The 16,088-nt window shown below is 36.3% G+C and overlaps 9 protein-coding genes across 9 annotated transcripts; 5 read left to right on the top strand and 4 right to left on the bottom strand.

The window, feature by feature from the left end:
• Positions 1-333: 333 nt before the first annotated feature.
• Positions 334-5,411, top strand: eif4g (MIF4G domain protein). The gene is made up of 2 exons (XM_758783.2): positions 334-4,719; positions 5,203-5,411. The coding sequence occupies exons 1-2, from the start codon at positions 629-631 to the stop codon at positions 5,363-5,365; spliced, it is 4,254 nt and encodes a 1,417-aa protein (XP_763876.2). The 5' UTR covers positions 334-628; the 3' UTR covers positions 5,366-5,411.
• Positions 5,412-5,522: 111 nt separating this feature from the next.
• On the bottom strand, positions 5,523-6,866 carry TpMuguga_04g00240 (uncharacterized protein). The gene is made up of 5 exons (XM_061305946.1): positions 6,749-6,866; positions 6,644-6,718; positions 5,868-6,606; positions 5,652-5,836; positions 5,523-5,611 (listed from the first exon to the last, which is right to left on the bottom strand). Exons 1-5 carry the CDS (start codon positions 6,764-6,766, stop codon positions 5,525-5,527), a joined length of 1,104 nt encoding a protein of 367 aa, XP_061161113.1. The 5' UTR covers positions 6,767-6,866; the 3' UTR covers positions 5,523-5,524.
• A 372-nt stretch (positions 6,867-7,238) lies between these two features.
• On the top strand, positions 7,239-9,320 carry bysl (Bystin family protein). Its single transcript, XM_758781.2, has 7 exons — positions 7,239-7,524; positions 7,600-7,753; positions 7,789-8,001; positions 8,098-8,253; positions 8,411-8,584; positions 8,838-8,943; positions 9,161-9,320. The coding sequence occupies exons 1-7, from the start codon at positions 7,298-7,300 to the stop codon at positions 9,283-9,285; spliced, it is 1,155 nt and encodes a 384-aa protein (XP_763874.1). The 5' UTR covers positions 7,239-7,297; the 3' UTR covers positions 9,286-9,320.
• Positions 9,321-9,439: 119 nt separating this feature from the next.
• Positions 9,440-10,012, top strand: rpl-36 (60S ribosomal protein L36; the record flags this gene model as incomplete). The annotated part of the gene is made up of 2 exons (XM_758780.2): positions 9,440-9,684; positions 9,714-10,012. The coding sequence occupies exons 1-2, from the start codon at positions 9,636-9,638 to the stop codon at positions 10,010-10,012; spliced, it is 348 nt and encodes a 115-aa protein (XP_763873.1). The 5' UTR covers positions 9,440-9,635.
• Positions 10,013-10,111: 99 nt separating this feature from the next.
• TpMuguga_04g00237 (uncharacterized protein) lies at positions 10,112-11,146 on the top strand. Its single transcript, XM_758779.2, has 4 exons — positions 10,112-10,276; positions 10,310-10,417; positions 10,452-10,529; positions 10,632-11,146. The coding sequence occupies exons 1-4, from the start codon at positions 10,210-10,212 to the stop codon at positions 10,871-10,873; spliced, it is 495 nt and encodes a 164-aa protein (XP_763872.1). The 5' UTR covers positions 10,112-10,209; the 3' UTR covers positions 10,874-11,146.
• On the bottom strand, positions 10,910-12,356 carry RPN8A (26S proteasome non-ATPase regulatory subunit 7-like protein; the record flags this gene model as incomplete). Its single annotated transcript, XM_758778.2, has 6 exons — positions 12,054-12,356; positions 11,790-11,921; positions 11,598-11,694; positions 11,484-11,566; positions 11,218-11,340; positions 10,926-11,117 (listed from the first exon to the last, which is right to left on the bottom strand). The coding sequence occupies exons 1-6, from the start codon at positions 12,321-12,323 to the stop codon at positions 10,926-10,928; spliced, it is 897 nt and encodes a 298-aa protein (XP_763871.1). The 5' UTR covers positions 12,324-12,356.
• Positions 12,357-12,434: 78 nt separating this feature from the next.
• ATJ6 (DnaJ domain protein) lies at positions 12,435-13,676 on the top strand. Its single transcript, XM_758777.2, has 8 exons — positions 12,435-12,621; positions 12,785-12,872; positions 12,905-13,049; positions 13,086-13,188; positions 13,219-13,331; positions 13,361-13,391; positions 13,421-13,498; positions 13,624-13,676. Exons 1-8 carry the CDS (start codon positions 12,478-12,480, stop codon positions 13,642-13,644), a joined length of 723 nt encoding a protein of 240 aa, XP_763870.2. The 5' UTR covers positions 12,435-12,477; the 3' UTR covers positions 13,645-13,676.
• Positions 13,620-14,727, bottom strand: TpMuguga_04g00234 (Nucleoporin FG repeat region family protein; the record flags this gene model as incomplete). Its single annotated transcript, XM_061305945.1, has 3 exons — positions 13,620-13,679; positions 13,711-14,543; positions 14,580-14,727. The coding sequence occupies 3 exons, from the start codon at positions 14,725-14,727 to the stop codon at positions 13,620-13,622; spliced, it is 1,041 nt and encodes a 346-aa protein (XP_061161840.1).
• Positions 14,728-15,022: 295 nt separating this feature from the next.
• IWS1 (TFIIS helical bundle-like domain protein) lies at positions 15,023-16,030 on the bottom strand (the record flags this gene model as incomplete). Its single annotated transcript, XM_758775.1, has 1 exon — positions 15,023-16,030. The coding sequence occupies one exon, from the start codon at positions 16,028-16,030 to the stop codon at positions 15,023-15,025; it is 1,008 nt and encodes a 335-aa protein (XP_763868.1).
• Between the last annotated feature and the right edge of the window lie 58 nt (positions 16,031-16,088).

The following is a 16,088-nucleotide window of genomic DNA, read 5'->3' as shown; positions in this document are numbered from 1 at the left end:
GACCCCGATCTTTAAATTATTATTTTCACCATCCCCTAATTATTAACCCTTTTTCGCAATTTTTAACGTGTTTTTTCCTATTTAATCGTTCACCTTGATATTATTTTATCATAATTTTGACAATTCCCCCTAATCGAAAATTGGATAGAATTTGAACCTTTCAAATCTCATGGAATTTTAACTCTTAAAGACCTTTCAAACTCAGATTTTACTAATTCACCAGTTTTACGAATTTTATTAGTTTACGAGTTTACTAATTTATTAATTCTATTAGTCAGTGATTAAGAATTTAACCATGAATTGGCTTTGTTAAATAAGCAAGGGATTCGACAATTTAACTGTTTTAATAATAATTCAAGGATTTAATAATAATTCAAGGTTTTAATAGTTTAACGGGTTTAAAGATTAAAGGGTTTAAAATTTTGACAGATTTAAAGTTGATTAAAGTTGAAAAAATTTGAAATTTTTGAAATCTTTACCAATTGGAATTAATTAATTTGATCAAATATTTAATTGGAAATTTATCAATTTTATCCAACATTTAATTGGAAATTTATTAATTTGACAAAATTTGGACAGAAATTTGGACAAAATTTGTATAGAAAATTTGTATTGAAATTGTTATGTTATGACGGTGAGTAAGGTGAGTAATCAGGAGGTTGGCAAGCCTCGTGTGGATTCTAACGTGTTGAATCCGGACGCGCCGGAGTTTAATCCGACGGTGAAGACTGGAGGAAAGTTGAACGCGGATGCGCCGGAGTTTGTGCCGGGTCAGCTCCCGTACGATTCGTTGCTTTTGGGAGTGCCAGACATGAAGGGATTTAAGAACGGCCACGTGCCTTATCGGATATCACACCAGGATCCCTACGTGCCAATGTGGATTTCTCAGACGTACCCAATGACAGTGCCATACGGCCAAATGTACCCCAACTCGCCCTATGAATATATCCCCTACGATTACACCAGACAGACCCAGAATTACCCAATTCAGAGAAATGTGTACCCACCGCCCGTACACAACGAGTACACGCTCAGCATGCCTTACAATCTCGTGGTACAAGGCAAGTCGAAACTAGCCAAACCCAAACCTAAAGCACATCCGACACAGCTGACACACAGTAACTCGCACACCAGTACACACACCAGTACACACAGTAGTACTCATAGTAGTTCACACAGTAGCCAGTCTTCATACAGTAATTCACAGCCAGGACATACCAATGGTCCCACCACACATTCTGCACACACCATTTCACATCCCTCGCATAGTATTTCACATTCTGCACACGGTATTTCACATTCTTCACACAGTATCTCACATCCGACACATGGTATTTCACACTCTGCACACGCTAATGCCCATGGCACAGCGCACAGTGGTAAGGATTTGGTGGATAATTTATCAATAGCAACTACGAAGGATACGAACAGAGATTATAAATCAGTAGCAGTTAGTGAACCAGAGAGTAAACAGCTAACCTGGGCTGAACGCACCAAACTCTCAACCACCAGACAACAACCAACCACTATCATACATACCCCAACCACGTCACATTCCCATACAACAACTTCACATTCTCATACAACAACTTCGCATTCTCATGGAGGTAGTCAGGGAAGTAGTCATGGAAGTACTCAATCACATACACATGGAAGTGGTCAATCTAGTGGTCATGGAATTACTCAATCACATACACATGGAAGTGGTCATGGAAGTAAGGAAAAGGAGCATAAATCCAAGAGTAGAGAATTGAGAAAGGAAAAGATGAGAGAAGAAAGAAACGCTCAAAAAGATAAGTCCGCTCAGTCTGAGAAACATGATGATAAGCCACACCTTGAGAAACACTCTGATAAACTTGGTGAGAAACATGGTGATAGGGTTGGTGAGAAATCGGTTCACACTGATAAATCACAGGATAAATCTGTGCACGTGGATAAAGTGCAGGAAAAGAGCGAGAAGGAGGAAATATCATACGCTAAAGTGTTCAAAGAAGCTGTAAGATCAACACCCGTACGCACCTCTTTTAACAAAACTAATGATACACATGCTACTACTGCTGCTGTTAAGTTGGATAATAATGTTCCTAAATCTGATCCCACTAAATCCGAAACCCCTGGTACAAAATCTGATCCCACAAAATCGGAACCCCCAGGTACAAAATCGGATCCCACTAGTAAATTACATGTACCACCTAGTTTACAGAGTAAGTCGGAAGTAGCTCCTAGTTTACAGAGTAAACAAGAAGTTGTTCCGAGTGTACAGAGTAAACAGGAAGTAGTTCCGAAAGACGTTAAACCGGATCCCGTTGATTCAGCGAAATTAGAAGTCCCAATGGTGAATAGAGATGTGACTAAGACCCAGCTGGTGGATTCAGCTCAATTTGCCTCTGCGAGTACGGATGTTAGTACTGAAGGAGCACCATCGCCAACGAGCTCAGATTACACGGTAAACGCACTGCTGGGCTATTACGTGTACTTATTGGACAACAGTAAGCTTGTGGAGGAGATTAGACGCAGATACAAATTACCTCAGATTCACTACTCTACCACCAGTACCACCGCAAATGTGCCAGCTACAGCTGCAAAGGGGTACAAGGACAGAGATAGAGAAAGGCAGGACAAGAACGAGAAGAAGGACTGGAGGCACAAGAGTTACGATAAGAACTTCGGGTCAAACTACAGGCACAAGGAGTTTTCCAGAGCCTCGAGTGAGTTCACACCAGTGGTTGCAAGTGAGAGCTCGTGGGTCATGAAGCAGGCGAAGCAGAAGAATGATAAGGAAATGCTCCTGAGGAGGAAGATCATGGGACTGCTGAACAGACTGACTTTTGAGAAGTTTGATATCATTTACAACCAGATCATCGAGTGCGGAATTGACACGCCCGAACACGCCGAAATGCTCGTCAAATTCGTCTTTGACAAGGCCGTCACACAACACCACTTCATCCCAATGTACGTCGAACTCTGCGCCAAACTCGCCATCGATCTCTACACCATCGATCAATCCAATGCCCATTCCAATGGTAATGTTAACAGTAATGGCAATTCCAATGGTAATGCCAATGGCAATGGTAGAGAAGTTAGTCAGGGTGCCGATGGCGCTCAGACCAGTACCGGTGCCACTACCAATACCGTCGCACCTAACGCCGTAACGGAAGAAGTAGTCGATGTGAAGAGTAACAGGAAGAGTGACTTTATGCGTATATTGTTGAATTGTAGCCAGGACAGTTTTGAGGATAATTTGAAGCCGTTGGAGATCCCGGCGGAGTTGGAGGGCGATGACAGGTTTGAGTACGAGCAAAAGTACAAGCACAAGATGAGAGGAAACATGATCTTTGTGGGCGAGTTGTTTAAGCAGAAGTTGCTGGCGGCGAAGTTGCTGATTACGTGCCTGGACCAGGTGTTTTTGAAGCGCGAGGAGTGTATTTTACTCTACGACGACGTGAACATGGGGAACAATCACCTGGAGGCCATGTGCACGCTGTTGCAGACGGTGGGAAGGAGCTTTGACACGAACCGCTGGAAGCACCTGTCAGAGTTTGAGAAGCGGATCCAGCACCTGGAGGACCTGGGAAAAAACGAGGAAATCTCCTTCAGGATCCGGTGCCTAATTAAGAACGTGCTGGACAGCAGGATGGACCACTGGGACAAGTCAGTGTACCAGAAACAGGAACAGCCCTGCAAGCTCCAGGAACTCAGACATAAACACTCCTCAGCCTCGAATCTGGTAAACCTCTCACAACCCAAGCCTGAAAGAACCGAACGCGATAAGGAAGACGTCTGGCGCATGCGAAACCGCAGAAACAAATCCTCCTCCTCAGCCAACCTCAACTCAATCTCCATGAAAGAAAGAACACGCGAAAGACCCAGAGACTCCTTTGAACGGAAAATGTACAAACTAGACTCTCAAGAATTTAAGGACAGGACAAACTATAAAGATTACAGAGATAGAGATAGAGATAGAGACAGAGATAGAGAGAGAGATGGAGATTCGTATGATGACAGGTTCAGAGAAAATGGATATCGCGATAACTACAGGGATAGGGATAGAGATAGAGACAGGGATAGGGATTATAGAGATAGAGACAGGGATAGAGACAGAGACAGGGATAGAGATTATAGAGATAGAGACAGGGATAGAGATAGAGATTATAGAGATAGGGATGGTAGAGGTTACAAGGATCAAGACAGCTATACTGACAAGGATAAACAAGTTTACAAAGATGAAGATTACAGTGTAGACAAAGATGAGTATAGTGTAGATAGGGAAGATTACAGTGTGGATAAGGATGAAGATGAGTATAGTGTGGATAGGGAGGATTACAGTGTAGACAAGGATGATTATAGTGTAGAAAAAGATGATTATAGTGTAGAAAAAGATGATTATAGTGTAGACAAGGAAGAAGAAGAGTATAGGGAGGATGTGGATAATGAGGATGTGGATGAAGAAGTGGATGAGGGGTGTGTGGAGGATATGTATAGGAGTGTGAATTCAATAGTATCAGAATTGGTATTATCGCATGATGAGGAGGAGGCGTCGTTGCGTGTGGAGGAGTTGAACTTGTCTGAGGATAAGCTCGATGACCTGTACAGGAATCTCATCATCGCATGCATGGAAAAATGCTCCAAAGTCAACACCGAAAAAGAAGCACAAATCGTCACGCACTGGATACTCAACCTCGCCAAACAACACCAATCACTCAACCATCTCCTAAACAGGTATACACCCAGATTACCCATTTATTCTACCACAGTTTACTACTTATTTATTAGTATACCACAGTTTTACTCAGTTATTACTATAACACAGTTTTACTCAGTTATTACTATAACACAGTTTTACTCAGTTATTACTATAACACAGTTTTACTCAGTTATTACTATAACACAGTTTTACTCAGTTATTACTATAACACAGTTTTACTCATTATTATACCACAGTTTACTACTCATTTATTCTACCACAGTTTACTACTCATTTATTCTACCACAGTTTACTACTCATTTATTCTACCACAGTTTACTACTCATTTATTACTATAACACAGTTTACTACTCATTTATTACTATAACACAGTTTACTACTCATTTATTACTATAACACAGTTTACTACTTATTTACCACATTGTATTACGTAGTTACCACATTGTATTACGTAGTTACAACATTGTATTGTTGTGGAGTGTTAATTGTGTGTGTAGTGTGTATGAGTATGTGATGGGTGAGGACGAGAACAGTATGAGTGTGATGGTGGAGGATTATCCGTTGTTGCCGAGGACGTTGTCGCTGCTGGTCGACTGGATGCGGCCGCAGTACGTCAACTCGGACAAATTCAAACTCACATTAACACATTTAAATTTGTAAATTTTCAAATTCCACTAATACACTTCTAATATACAATACTAATGCATACAGTGTTAAGTACTCTAGACATATACAATATTAGTGTATACAGTATTAGTTTATACTCTAGCTATATACAATATTACTGTATACTCTATCAATATACAGTATTAGTGTAGGTTAGTTAAAAAATTCAAGGTGTTTCTTAATGTGTTTCAAAGTGGGTAATTTGATGCTTGAAAGGCTCTTCTCCACATTATCCAGTCTCTACATAAACACATGATACGATATATAGTGTGGTTGGTACTTGAAGAAATTTGGAGTTTAAATCATTTTGACGTTTACGGCAACACATGATTACTAGGTGGAATTTCTCTTCAATTCTATCCCTGACAGTGCTGTAGTCTGATCTAATTTGACTGAAACGACGTTCCCGTTCAAATTTTAGGAGATTTTCAGCCTCACCCAAGTGCTCTAAAATGTTCAAAGCTTCTAAAAATTATTAAAATAATATTAAAAATGCCTCGGTCAAGGTTCACGTCCTCAATGTCATAAGTACCAACACACTTATCAGTTTTCAACTTTATGCTCTTAGTCACACTTATTACATCACTGCTGAGTGTGTTATGGGTGTCCAGAGTATTATCGGTGTTAAAGGTGTTTAAATTCTTAGTGTTAGTGTTGGATTGTGTGGAATTGGCGCTGTTTAGTGAGTTACTGTGGCTAATGTTGAGTTTTTTAAGTCTTTTAAGCTTTCTTGAGCATTTTTTAGATTTTACGTTCACAGTTTTAGGCACAGTTTTACTCTTAGTTTTAGGCACAGTTTTACTCTTAGTTTTAGTCTTAGTTTTAGGCATAGTTTTAGTCTTAGTTTTAGACTTCTTTAGACGTTTAAGAGACTTCTTCACAGGGGTTTTAGGTGTTTTCCCAGCGTTTTTAGGTACTATTTTGCCAGTTTTAGCTGGATTTTCGGCAATTTTAGCACCTGTTTCAGTCACACTTTCATCATGTGGAGGATTAAGACCAGGTTGATTATTGATTGGCAGTGCTGAATTGGTGGCCAAATCATTATAATTTAAAGCATTATTTACAGATTTCAAGGGAGTATTTACAGATTTCAAGGGAGTATTTACAGATTTCAAGGGATTATTTGTTGTAAAATCTTTTAAAGAAGTTGAAATGGGACAGGAACAGTGGAATTTACATGAACATTTAGTGGTAGAAGGTTTATAATTGGTGATGGTAATTAAAGGATCAGGGATCTAAAGAGAATAAAATTAGTGTAAAGAGTATAAATACCTTTAAAATGGCAATACTGGACTTGCGAGAGGTAAAAGTGCTTGAATTAGGAAATTTGTGAACATTTTCAAAATTCTAAAAAATAATAAAATAATAACATTAAACTCGAGAAATTTGATCCATTTTAAAGAATATTAAACTTAACACATTTAGAATAGATTTCAAATATTGTAATAATATAACTCAATAACACTAGTATTCATATCTAATGAGTTAAAATAAGTGTAAAAATAAAGTAATAAGTAGAATGAATGTAAAAGTAGTTGTGGAAGGAAATTTGAGAAGAAAATTTTTTAAAAAGTAATTTATTAAAGTATTTTTAATTTATTAAAACTTTATTAAAATTGTCTAATTTTTTAAAAATTATAGAAAATTATGAGAATGTGAAGGTGTGTCAAGAAGGATAAGTAAAATTTTCAAAAAATTTGATAAAAAAATGAATTAACTATTAGTAAACAGTAAAATAAATTGTTATAAATGAGACTTGAGTAATTTTAAGAATGAATAGAGGAAGAGTATGACATAAATCTAGAAATGATTCCCCATTTAAGGGAAGCATTAGAAGGCTGAATGACATCACAATAAATAAAATGAATGTGAATGTTTAATTTTTTAATTTTTTGTAAAATATTTTAACGAGAGAAATCTCAATATATGAAAAGCAAAGAGAAGAATAACAAGGCGAAAAATGCCAAAGTAGTTAAAAAGAGTAAAAATAACAAAAATCGCAAAAATAAAAAAACTTTCAAGAAAAAACCCAAGAAAAATGAGATAGACTCAGATTTGTCAGATTTCGAGCCTGAGATAACAGAGGAATTACCTCCAGATGTAAGCTTTAAAGTACAACAACTTCTCAAAGAAGCCAACGAGGAGATTCCAAAGTAATTTCTAATCCAATTACACATAATCAATTATAATATTTAATAATATTTAATAATAATTTATTTGTAAAATAGGAAGAAATTGAGAGGAACTGATTTCCTGGAAAATGACCCCTTGGTTTCATTTGATTTCTCCGAGGATTCCGCAGGATTCCTGCCAGAATCCCAAACCACGTCAAACACCAGTGAAATCTGGTCCAAATTGAATGATTTATCAACCAAACCCAAGGTAATTTACACTATTTTTGGGTAAAAATGTTGTAGGAAAGTGTGATGGACAGGTTGAGACCGGTTTACAATGAGATTGGGTTATATCTTAGCAGATATAAGAGCGGAGGACTTCCAAAGGCGTTTAAAGTGTTACCGAAAATGACCAACTGGGCTGAAATCATACAACTCACAAACCCCCAAAATTGGACCCCAAACGCCATGTACGAAGTCACACGACTCTTCTCCTCCAACATGAATGAATCTAACGTATGTTCATCTCCTGTGACAGTATTATTACATAGTTAGAAGTATTCACAGTTGTGATACTCATGACACTATTAATCTAACTAACCCGTTCTATAGGCTGAGAGATTTTACTTGTGTATATTATTACCGGCGGTGAGGGCGAATTTGTCGAGTAATAAGACGTTGAATCACCACTACTATGAGTCACTGATGAAGGCGATGTTTAAGCCTACAGCCTGGTTCAAGGGCATTTTACTACCACTAGTCCAAGAGGTAAGTAACTCCTAAATGATGAATGATACTCTGACAGTCCGAACATAATGACGACCACTAGTATCGCCCCAGTCTGATACACTCACAATTATCTAATACTAGTTATGACATTTGTTAGTATGGATAATAATGTAGTGAAGTACGTATAATAATGTAGGGATGTACGTATAGAGAGGGAGCGATAATTGGAAGTGTGTTGAAGAAGATATCGATCCCAGTTTTCCACGTTTCAGCGTTTATTATTCAAATCTGCCAGTACCCGAAATGGTTTGGCAGCACCAGCTTCATACTCACCACACTCTTCCAAAAAAAATACAAACTTCCCCGCAAAGTAATTTACACCACTTTTTTACACAATTATGTATTAGTTAGTATTACCAAGTTAATTATTACGTAGTTAATTTTTACATAGTTAGAACTAGTGGTTTCGCAAGGATCACTCTGATATGGTTGCGATTATATCAATTTTATCCTTGCAATAAAAATATCCTTGAAATCATTATTAAATTCATTTAATAATCCCAAAGGTTCACAATCCAACAATTAATAATAATAATTTAATATTAATAATAATGTATTATCAGGTGATTGGCGAGTGTTTGCAATATTTTTACAGGTTTATCAACTTCCCAGATCATTTGCCTGTCATATGGCATCAGTCGTTGTACCTATTCCTATACCACTACCAACGTATCTCAATAGTTAACTCATACTTAACCCACTAAGAGTAGATGGAATATGATGAAAATTGTGTTACATAATTTGATATGTTGAAATAACCCAGTTATCCCTATCTGATTCCATCTTTCTTACTCATTTAGTCAATTATTTACTCATTCCCACTCAAATTTATTCATTTAGTAAATTATTTACTCTGTTAGTAAATTAGTGAAATTGATGTTTGTAGATATGTTGAATGAGGACGAGTATGGGTTATTGAGGGCGTTGCTGGAGAGGCATAAGCATCCGCAAATTGGACCAGCCATTGAAAAATTACTATCCTGTACCATACAAGATGTTGAAATGGAATGATTCACACTGTAACATAATGTCAATTACTATAACTCGATATATATTTATACAGTTGTGTGATTAAGTGTTAGGAAGAGAATGTGTGAGAGTGGAGCTATGGATGGATTGAGATTGGCGGATTCTTAATGTGTCCCCATATGGAATTTTTTAACAGAATAAATCACATTTTAAACTTTAATGAAATAATATTTTCATAAAATATAAAAATCCAATTTCATAAAGTTTTTAAAATTTTATCACTAACCTGATTTATCCCTAGATTAATTGGTAACCGTTGATAATTTATAAATTATAAAATTCCTAAAATTGTAAATCCAACAATAAAATAAAGATAAAGATAAAGATAAAAAATGGTAGAGAAGGAGATGAAGAAGCGTGAATTGAGATCAGGAGTCTCAGGTATGTAAGTAGATAATTATGATTTTTAGTGGGTCTTCTTAAGGGACATACGGTGACTCCGCTTCCGCTCACAAGTTCGGTGAGACCAAGTAGAAGAAAAGGCCTTAAGACTAACCGTTCAGCTCTTGTGTCTGAGGTGATTCGTGAGGTTTGCGGATTCGCGCCTTATGAGAGGAACTTGATTGAATTGGTTAAAATCGGCTCAGCTTCCACGAGTAAAAGAGCGTTTAAATTCGCTAAGAGGCGCCTGGGAACACATAGACGTGCAAAAGCTAAAATGAACGAAGTCGCAAACATCGTTGAACAACAACGTAAACGACGTGCCTAAATTTATTCCCCCTTCACTTTTATACTTTTTTATACTTTTTTTATTATTATTTATTTTTATTTATTATTATTTATTTTAAGATTGTTTTTGTATATTTTTAAGATTGTTTTTGTATATTTTTATGTTTATTTTGGGGGATTTTGAGTTTTTTCAGATTCCGTTCCCATAGTTAAGTACTTATTTTTAGTTTATATATAATGTCAAAGGGACTGAGGTCAAAAACGCTAAGGCGTTATAGAACAGCGAAACGGCGAGTGGTAGAAGGTAAAAATTAGAAAATCCTCTAATCATTTTTAGGAGTAAAGTGCTATCCAAGTGTAGTAGAATCTTACAAGAAAATTAGGCTAATTCAGCAAGGGAAATACGTACCACCAGTTCCAAAACCAAATAAATTTTTATATCCAGGTATAAAATAATATTTTACATATTTTATTGTTAGAAGATGAAAACGCTGTGTTTCCTCAAGCTATTCCGAAAATGCCTCTAGATCTCAGATCAGAGAATGTTCCTCTAGCAGGTAAATTCTTACTTCTCACTATATAACATAAACTTCATTATATGTATACTACTACTATATACTTATATACGGTAAAAGTTGGTGTGTTTGATTAATTTGTAGGCCTTGCTGGGCCGCGTGGCAGGCGTAAATTTGAGCCTGGTGAGCTTGAGGAGTCTGGAATAGGTTTAAAGATGGACAAGAAGACTTTGATGACTTCGGGTCCTCTAATGGACCTGGATGACCAGAATCGTGAAGTCCAGAGCACTGCCAGACAAGGCCATTTCAAGTCTGGAAAAGCCAAGAAATACGCCGCCAACAAACTCAACACCATTAACAAACTTAAAAAATCCAAGAAATCATAAATTCAACTGTAAAATATTATTCTATATCACAAGTGATCAATTGGTAAAAGATTTAAGTTGTGGAGGACAATTTGAGTTGTGATCTTCTTTTATTTTCTGCCATGTTGTTTATAAGATTATGAAGTGCAATCATAGTCCTGATAATAGTTCCGAGGTATGACGTCATGGTCGTGTCGTTCATATTAATCGCAAACGCCTCAATTAACTCCTCATCGTCCATCGCAGGAAACATGTTAAAAATGTCCTACAATTAATATTACTCACGACACAGAAGTATATAGCACTAACTTAGTGATAAAATATGTAGTATATATAATATTTAAATATTATGTGATGGTGGTTACCTGTAGCATATATACTATTGAGGGATTAAGCGTGTAAGTTCCGGAAATCACACCGCCAAGGTAATCAACCATCTCAGTAAGCTTAGACACTAGTGATCTCAAAGCACTAATCTTACTCTCAACCTACAATACGGAGTAATATGTAATAATGAGTAATATGTAATAATAAGAAGTAATGACAAATAATAAGAAGTAATGACAAATAATAAGAAGTAATGACAAATAATAATGAGTAATATGTAATGGTATGGTAGATGTGTGGATACCTTTTTGGAAAGAGTTGAGGTGGTTGAATTGGTTAAATCTCTGAGAAGATGTTCTAAGCCAACTTCCTCAGCATCAAAAGAGCCTGGAATAAGAATAAAAACTAATTTCCTTACCAACTGAGAATGGAACATGGACAAAAGTTCTACGGAATCTAGAGTCACTGGTAGGCTCCTCAACAGATATATAAGCCTCAATAGGTAATTCATCTTTCTAAACAAATTATTACAGAATATTATTATGCGTAAGGTTAGAGTATTTAGAGGTAAATAACGAATCTGGGTTAAGTAATTTGTGTAAAAATTAACTTGAGTGATGTCTACGATGATGTAGATTGGATGCGGACAGTATTTGCGATAAATTTCATGAATTTCCAAGTCTGCCAATTTACACTTCGGACCAGTACTATACCAGCCAAGCACACGCTCCTTAGCATTTATCTAATCATTATCACTATTAATATATTATCACATGAATAATTAGGAAATAGTGAGAATAATGGGAAAAAAGTGTAGATAATGGGAAAAAAGTGTAGATAATGGGAAAAAAGTGTAGATAATGGGAGAAAATACTTTTTTGAACATTTTGAACATGTTTTCGTGGTAATTATGGTCAAAGTACCAAACGAGCGGGTTTTTAGTGTCTTCTTCAAAGGGTATGGCGTATGAATTTGTGAGATGGAGTTCTCCGCTGATGGTTTCGCCTAAAATAGTACCAACGACTCTACGGGAAGTGCCCTGAGCACATCTGTTGTAATGGTCCACAACGGAGAGAAGAACAATGGGATGAACTACGACCTTAGTTCCCATACCCAAAAGGGAAGTTTTATTCACCAACTCCATTTAAATAAAATAACTTTATAAAATTAAAAAATAATAAACCTGAAATTTACTAATATAGTGACATGGGATAATGGAATCCCCCCAAATGTGTAACTCATTCTATATTTTACACATACACCATTTATATTACTGTTAATAGTATATTAAGATCTATATGGGAAAAAATAAAACACCTAAACTTTACCTTCTACTTGGCCTTGACCAAACAGCCACGACTCGGGATGTTGTCAAGGCCTACAGACTCGCAGCTCTTAAATCTCATCCTGATAAACTCCAAGGACTAAGTAAAAAGCAACAAGTATTTTTTTACAATTAGTTTAAATTATTTCTAGTTTTCCTCTATACACATTTTACACATATCAACAATTTTAACCATAGATTCTTTTTAATTTAAGATTTCTCACTAGTTACATACACTAAAACTATAATTTAAAGGAGGAAATCTGATAATTGTTCTACAGGAGGAGGCTAAAAATCACTTTGTGCAGCTTAAACACGCCTATGAAATCCTAAAAGATGACCATAAACGCAAGAACTACGATGAATTTGGTAAGTCTAATGATAATTTATGTTATTTTAAGGCTGGGAAGGTGAAGAGGAGGCTGCTTTTGCAGCTGCCTACGAGTTTTACAGGACTCCAGTAACAGAAGAGGACATTGTCGACTTCTCCAAAACGTATAAAGGAAGTAAAGCTGAATCTGAAGATCTTCTTGATTTCTATAACAAGTACTTAATATTTTATTTTATTAAATTTTAATGTAGGCATGACGGAGATTTGACGAATATATTATTCTCAATACCTTTATCGGATGTCGAGGATTTAGACAGATTTCTTGACTTCTTTAACAAGAACATTAAGTCTAAGGTAATTTACACTAAACTAAATTTGTTTTAGAGTCTGAAATCTACCGCAAATTTCACCAGAACTTCAAAGCCAAAACACCTCATGACCATGAAAAACAAATACAAAAAGACCTGTAAAAAGGCTGAAAAAACTGAAGATGACATGTAAACTAATAGTTTTAATTATTTTTTAGGGATTTTGCACAACTTTCAGCTCAAATTATGGTAATTTCACATAAGTTCACAGTTTCTAGGCTAACCGTAAAAGGAGAAGTGATAACTTTTCAAGCCTAATTTCAAGCCTAGAAAATAAATACGGTCCAACAACCAAGGTATTATACTCTATTTACTGTTATTAATTATATATACATAATTACTCCTCTCATAGAGTACATAACTACTGGTTACACGTTCTAAATATTTACACATTGTCAAATAATTATATGTAATGAATTAGAAACTGAAATTAACGAAGTGAGTTACATTTGGTGGGAATTCTGGGATTTTTCCGTCCTAAAGGTGGTATTAGTGGGTCTAGAGTTACCTCGAAATTTTCTGATTTGAATGCATCCTCCATCCAAAGTTCATAAATAAATTCCTTTTGTCTATTTGTTAGTTCACTAATTATTGAATTTTCGTCAAATGTTGAGTTAATTGCTGTAGTATGATCTAGCAACGGACCTGTTGACATGGAATTTTGCCCAAAAATTGAGCCACTTGGCTGCGTTTGGTTGAATATTGAAGTCTGATTTTGACCAAATATTGACTGTCTAGGTTGAGATTGTGTGTTTTGACCGAAGATTGAACCAGTTGACTGTGTGTTCTGGCCGAATATTGATTGGTTTTGCTGAGATTGTCCAAAAATAGAACCAGTAGAATTATTGGTTTGACCAAATATCGATTGAGTAGGTTGTGATTGCCCAAATATTGAACCACTAGTCTGGTTGGTTTGACCAAAAATAGAACCAGTAGAATTATTGTTTTGTCCGAATATTGACTGAGTGGGTTGTGAATTTTGACCAAATATCGATTGAGTAGGTTGCGTTTGACCGAATATAGAACCACTAGAATTATTGGTTTGGCCAAAAATTGAACCAGTAGAATTATTGGTTTGACCGAAAAAAGAATTACTAGTCTGGTTGTTTTGGCCAAAAATGGAACCAGTATTCGATTGTGTGTTTTGTCCGAATATTGACTGCGTGGGTTGTGATTGTCCGAATATGGAACCACTAGAGTTATTGTTTTGACCAAAAATAGAGCCACTGGACTGTTGAGATTGTCCGAATATTGAGGGCTTGGGTTGGCCAAATATCGATTGACTGGGTTGAGACTGGCCAAATATTGAAGTACTTGACTGAGTATTATTAAAAGAACTCCCTAAAATTTTGCATATATAATAAAGTATATAATTACCTAAAATTGAGTTGGTTGGTGGCGAGAGTAAGGGTGTGGAAGAGCCAAAGCCAGAAAAGGTTTGAGCATTGCTTAGGGTTTGATTTTGCGTTGATGGGAAGGAAGAAAAAGAATTTTGTTGTAGAGAACTGTTTGAAAAAAATGACATTATATGGGAAATATGTTACTCATTACAGCAATGTTATCTCTTGATAAAGTTAAACATTATTATTTCAAAGAAAAACTAATTATACATTTAAAATATGATACAATTAATTAATTATTGAAAACTATAATACAAAAGTTTGGCATTTGGGAAATAAAATAATCTTAGTGAACGCAGGGAACTAACACAACTTTGTGTTATTCAGAGTGATAAAATTTACACAATTTATAAATTTTTATGAATTAAAATAATAAAAACAACAATTTGCAAAAAATTACAATTGTAGTGAAAAATGAAATTATTTCGATCCGCCTGTGATTTTGACCCTGGTAGCTTTCCCAGGTGTTTTATGTTTGGATTCTATGTTTCTGGACATTTGTGATAGCTTGCTTTTGATGCGTTCCTGAGTAATAGCAACCCGTTTAGTGTCGAATTTTCGGTTCTTATAGACCGAATCTGATGTTACGATAGGTTTATTGTCGACGAAGGAGTCTTGGAATTCAGAGTAGGAAGTAGCAATTCCCAGCATTGGCCGTGTCCATTTCTGAACAATTGATCTGATTAGAGTGCGATTTGAGTCAGTTTCGTCAGGATGGTTCCAAAGTGATACGATTACTCTTCCGAGGTCGTTATCCCTGAGGTCACTGGGCTGGAAAGGAAGCTGAAGTGCAATCTCCAGTACTTTAGTCCTAACAGTGAGATTAGGCAGTGAACCATCTGAAAGTGGTGCAAGCCAACTAGCAAGAGCTACTGCCACGCCTTCAGATATACACCACTGGCGCCATGAAGGCTTATTTATGTCCGATAGTGAATTGAGCATCTTAAGCTTGGCAAGTCCTGGCTTCCCATTCTTAAGCGACTCAACGTCTTCTGAGGCTGCTGATATCATCTTCTCAACTAGTTGTCTACAGTGCAACTGACACTCCTCGTCAGATAACTTTACGTTGTGTCGCTTTCTGTCCTTGACCCTCTTGATTACCTCGTCAAAATACGTCTTTCCACCGCCTCTACCAGGCTTCTTGGTCTGAGTTTTCTCTTCAAAGTCTGCATCTATAAAATCGTCTAAATCCGGTCTAAAATCACTCTGTGCTGGAACAAAATCCTCATCTGCCTTTTTCAGTGATTTTTTCGACTTCTTCTTCTGTATTCGGGATGGAACCTTAACATCAAAGCCTCTGTCCTCAGGATCTTCATAGGAATTCTGGATCGCGTCCGATTCAGAGTCTTTCTTTGGGGACTCATTCCCCTCAGAAAACATACTCACGTTTGCAGGATTGTTTTGGGCATCTTCAGACTCTTCGTCCATTTACTGTAAAAATAAAAAACAAATAATGCTCATTTACTCTGTTTTAGAATAAAAATAT

Source organism: Theileria parva, assembly GCF_000165365.1.
Source record: "Theileria parva strain Muguga chromosome 4 map unlocalized ctg_529, whole genome shotgun sequence".
Lineage (NCBI taxonomy): Eukaryota > Apicomplexa > Aconoidasida > Piroplasmida > Theileriidae > Theileria > Theileria parva.
The sequence above is the reverse complement of the archived record's forward strand: the minus strand, read 5'-3'. Positions and strand labels throughout refer to the sequence as shown.

Excerpts from the sequence above, each read along its gene's own strand:
- TpMuguga_04g00237 (XM_758779.2), top strand. The coding sequence starts at position 10,210 with ATGTCAAAGGGACTGAGGTCAAAAACGCTAAGGCGTTATAGAACAGCG. Across the intron at positions 10,277-10,309 it reads GAAACGGCGAGTGGTAGAAG|GAGTAAAGTGCTATCCAAGT; the intron begins GTAAAAATTAGA and ends AATCATTTTTAG. Across the intron at positions 10,418-10,451 it reads AAATAAATTTTTATATCCAG|AAGATGAAAACGCTGTGTTT; the intron begins GTATAAAATAAT and ends TTTTATTGTTAG.
- eif4g (XM_758783.2), top strand. The coding sequence starts at position 629 with ATGACGGTGAGTAAGGTGAGTAATCAGGAGGTTGGCAAGCCTCGTGTG. Across the intron at positions 4,720-5,202 it reads CTCAACCATCTCCTAAACAG|TGTGTATGAGTATGTGATGG; the intron begins GTATACACCCAG and ends TTGTGTGTGTAG.
- TpMuguga_04g00240 (XM_061305946.1), bottom strand. Across the intron at positions 6,607-6,643 it reads CCAGTATTGCCATTTTAAAG|ATCCCTGATCCTTTAATTAC; the intron begins GTATTTATACTC and ends TATTCTCTTTAG. Across the intron at positions 5,612-5,651 it reads TAAACTCCAAATTTCTTCAA|AGACTGGATAATGTGGAGAA; the intron begins GTACCAACCACA and ends GTGTTTATGTAG.
- bysl (XM_758781.2), top strand. The coding sequence starts at position 7,298 with ATGAAAAGCAAAGAGAAGAATAACAAGGCGAAAAATGCCAAAGTAGTT. Across the intron at positions 7,525-7,599 it reads GCCAACGAGGAGATTCCAAA|GAAGAAATTGAGAGGAACTG; the intron begins GTAATTTCTAAT and ends TTTGTAAAATAG. Across the intron at positions 8,002-8,097 it reads CCAACATGAATGAATCTAAC|GCTGAGAGATTTTACTTGTG; the intron begins GTATGTTCATCT and ends CCCGTTCTATAG.
- ATJ6 (XM_758777.2), top strand. The coding sequence starts at position 12,478 with ATGGGAAAAAATAAAACACCTAAACTTTACCTTCTACTTGGCCTTGAC. Across the intron at positions 13,050-13,085 it reads CTTCTTGATTTCTATAACAA|GCATGACGGAGATTTGACGA; the intron begins GTACTTAATATT and ends ATTTTAATGTAG. Across the intron at positions 13,499-13,623 it reads AATACGGTCCAACAACCAAG|AAACTGAAATTAACGAAGTG; the intron begins GTATTATACTCT and ends GTAATGAATTAG.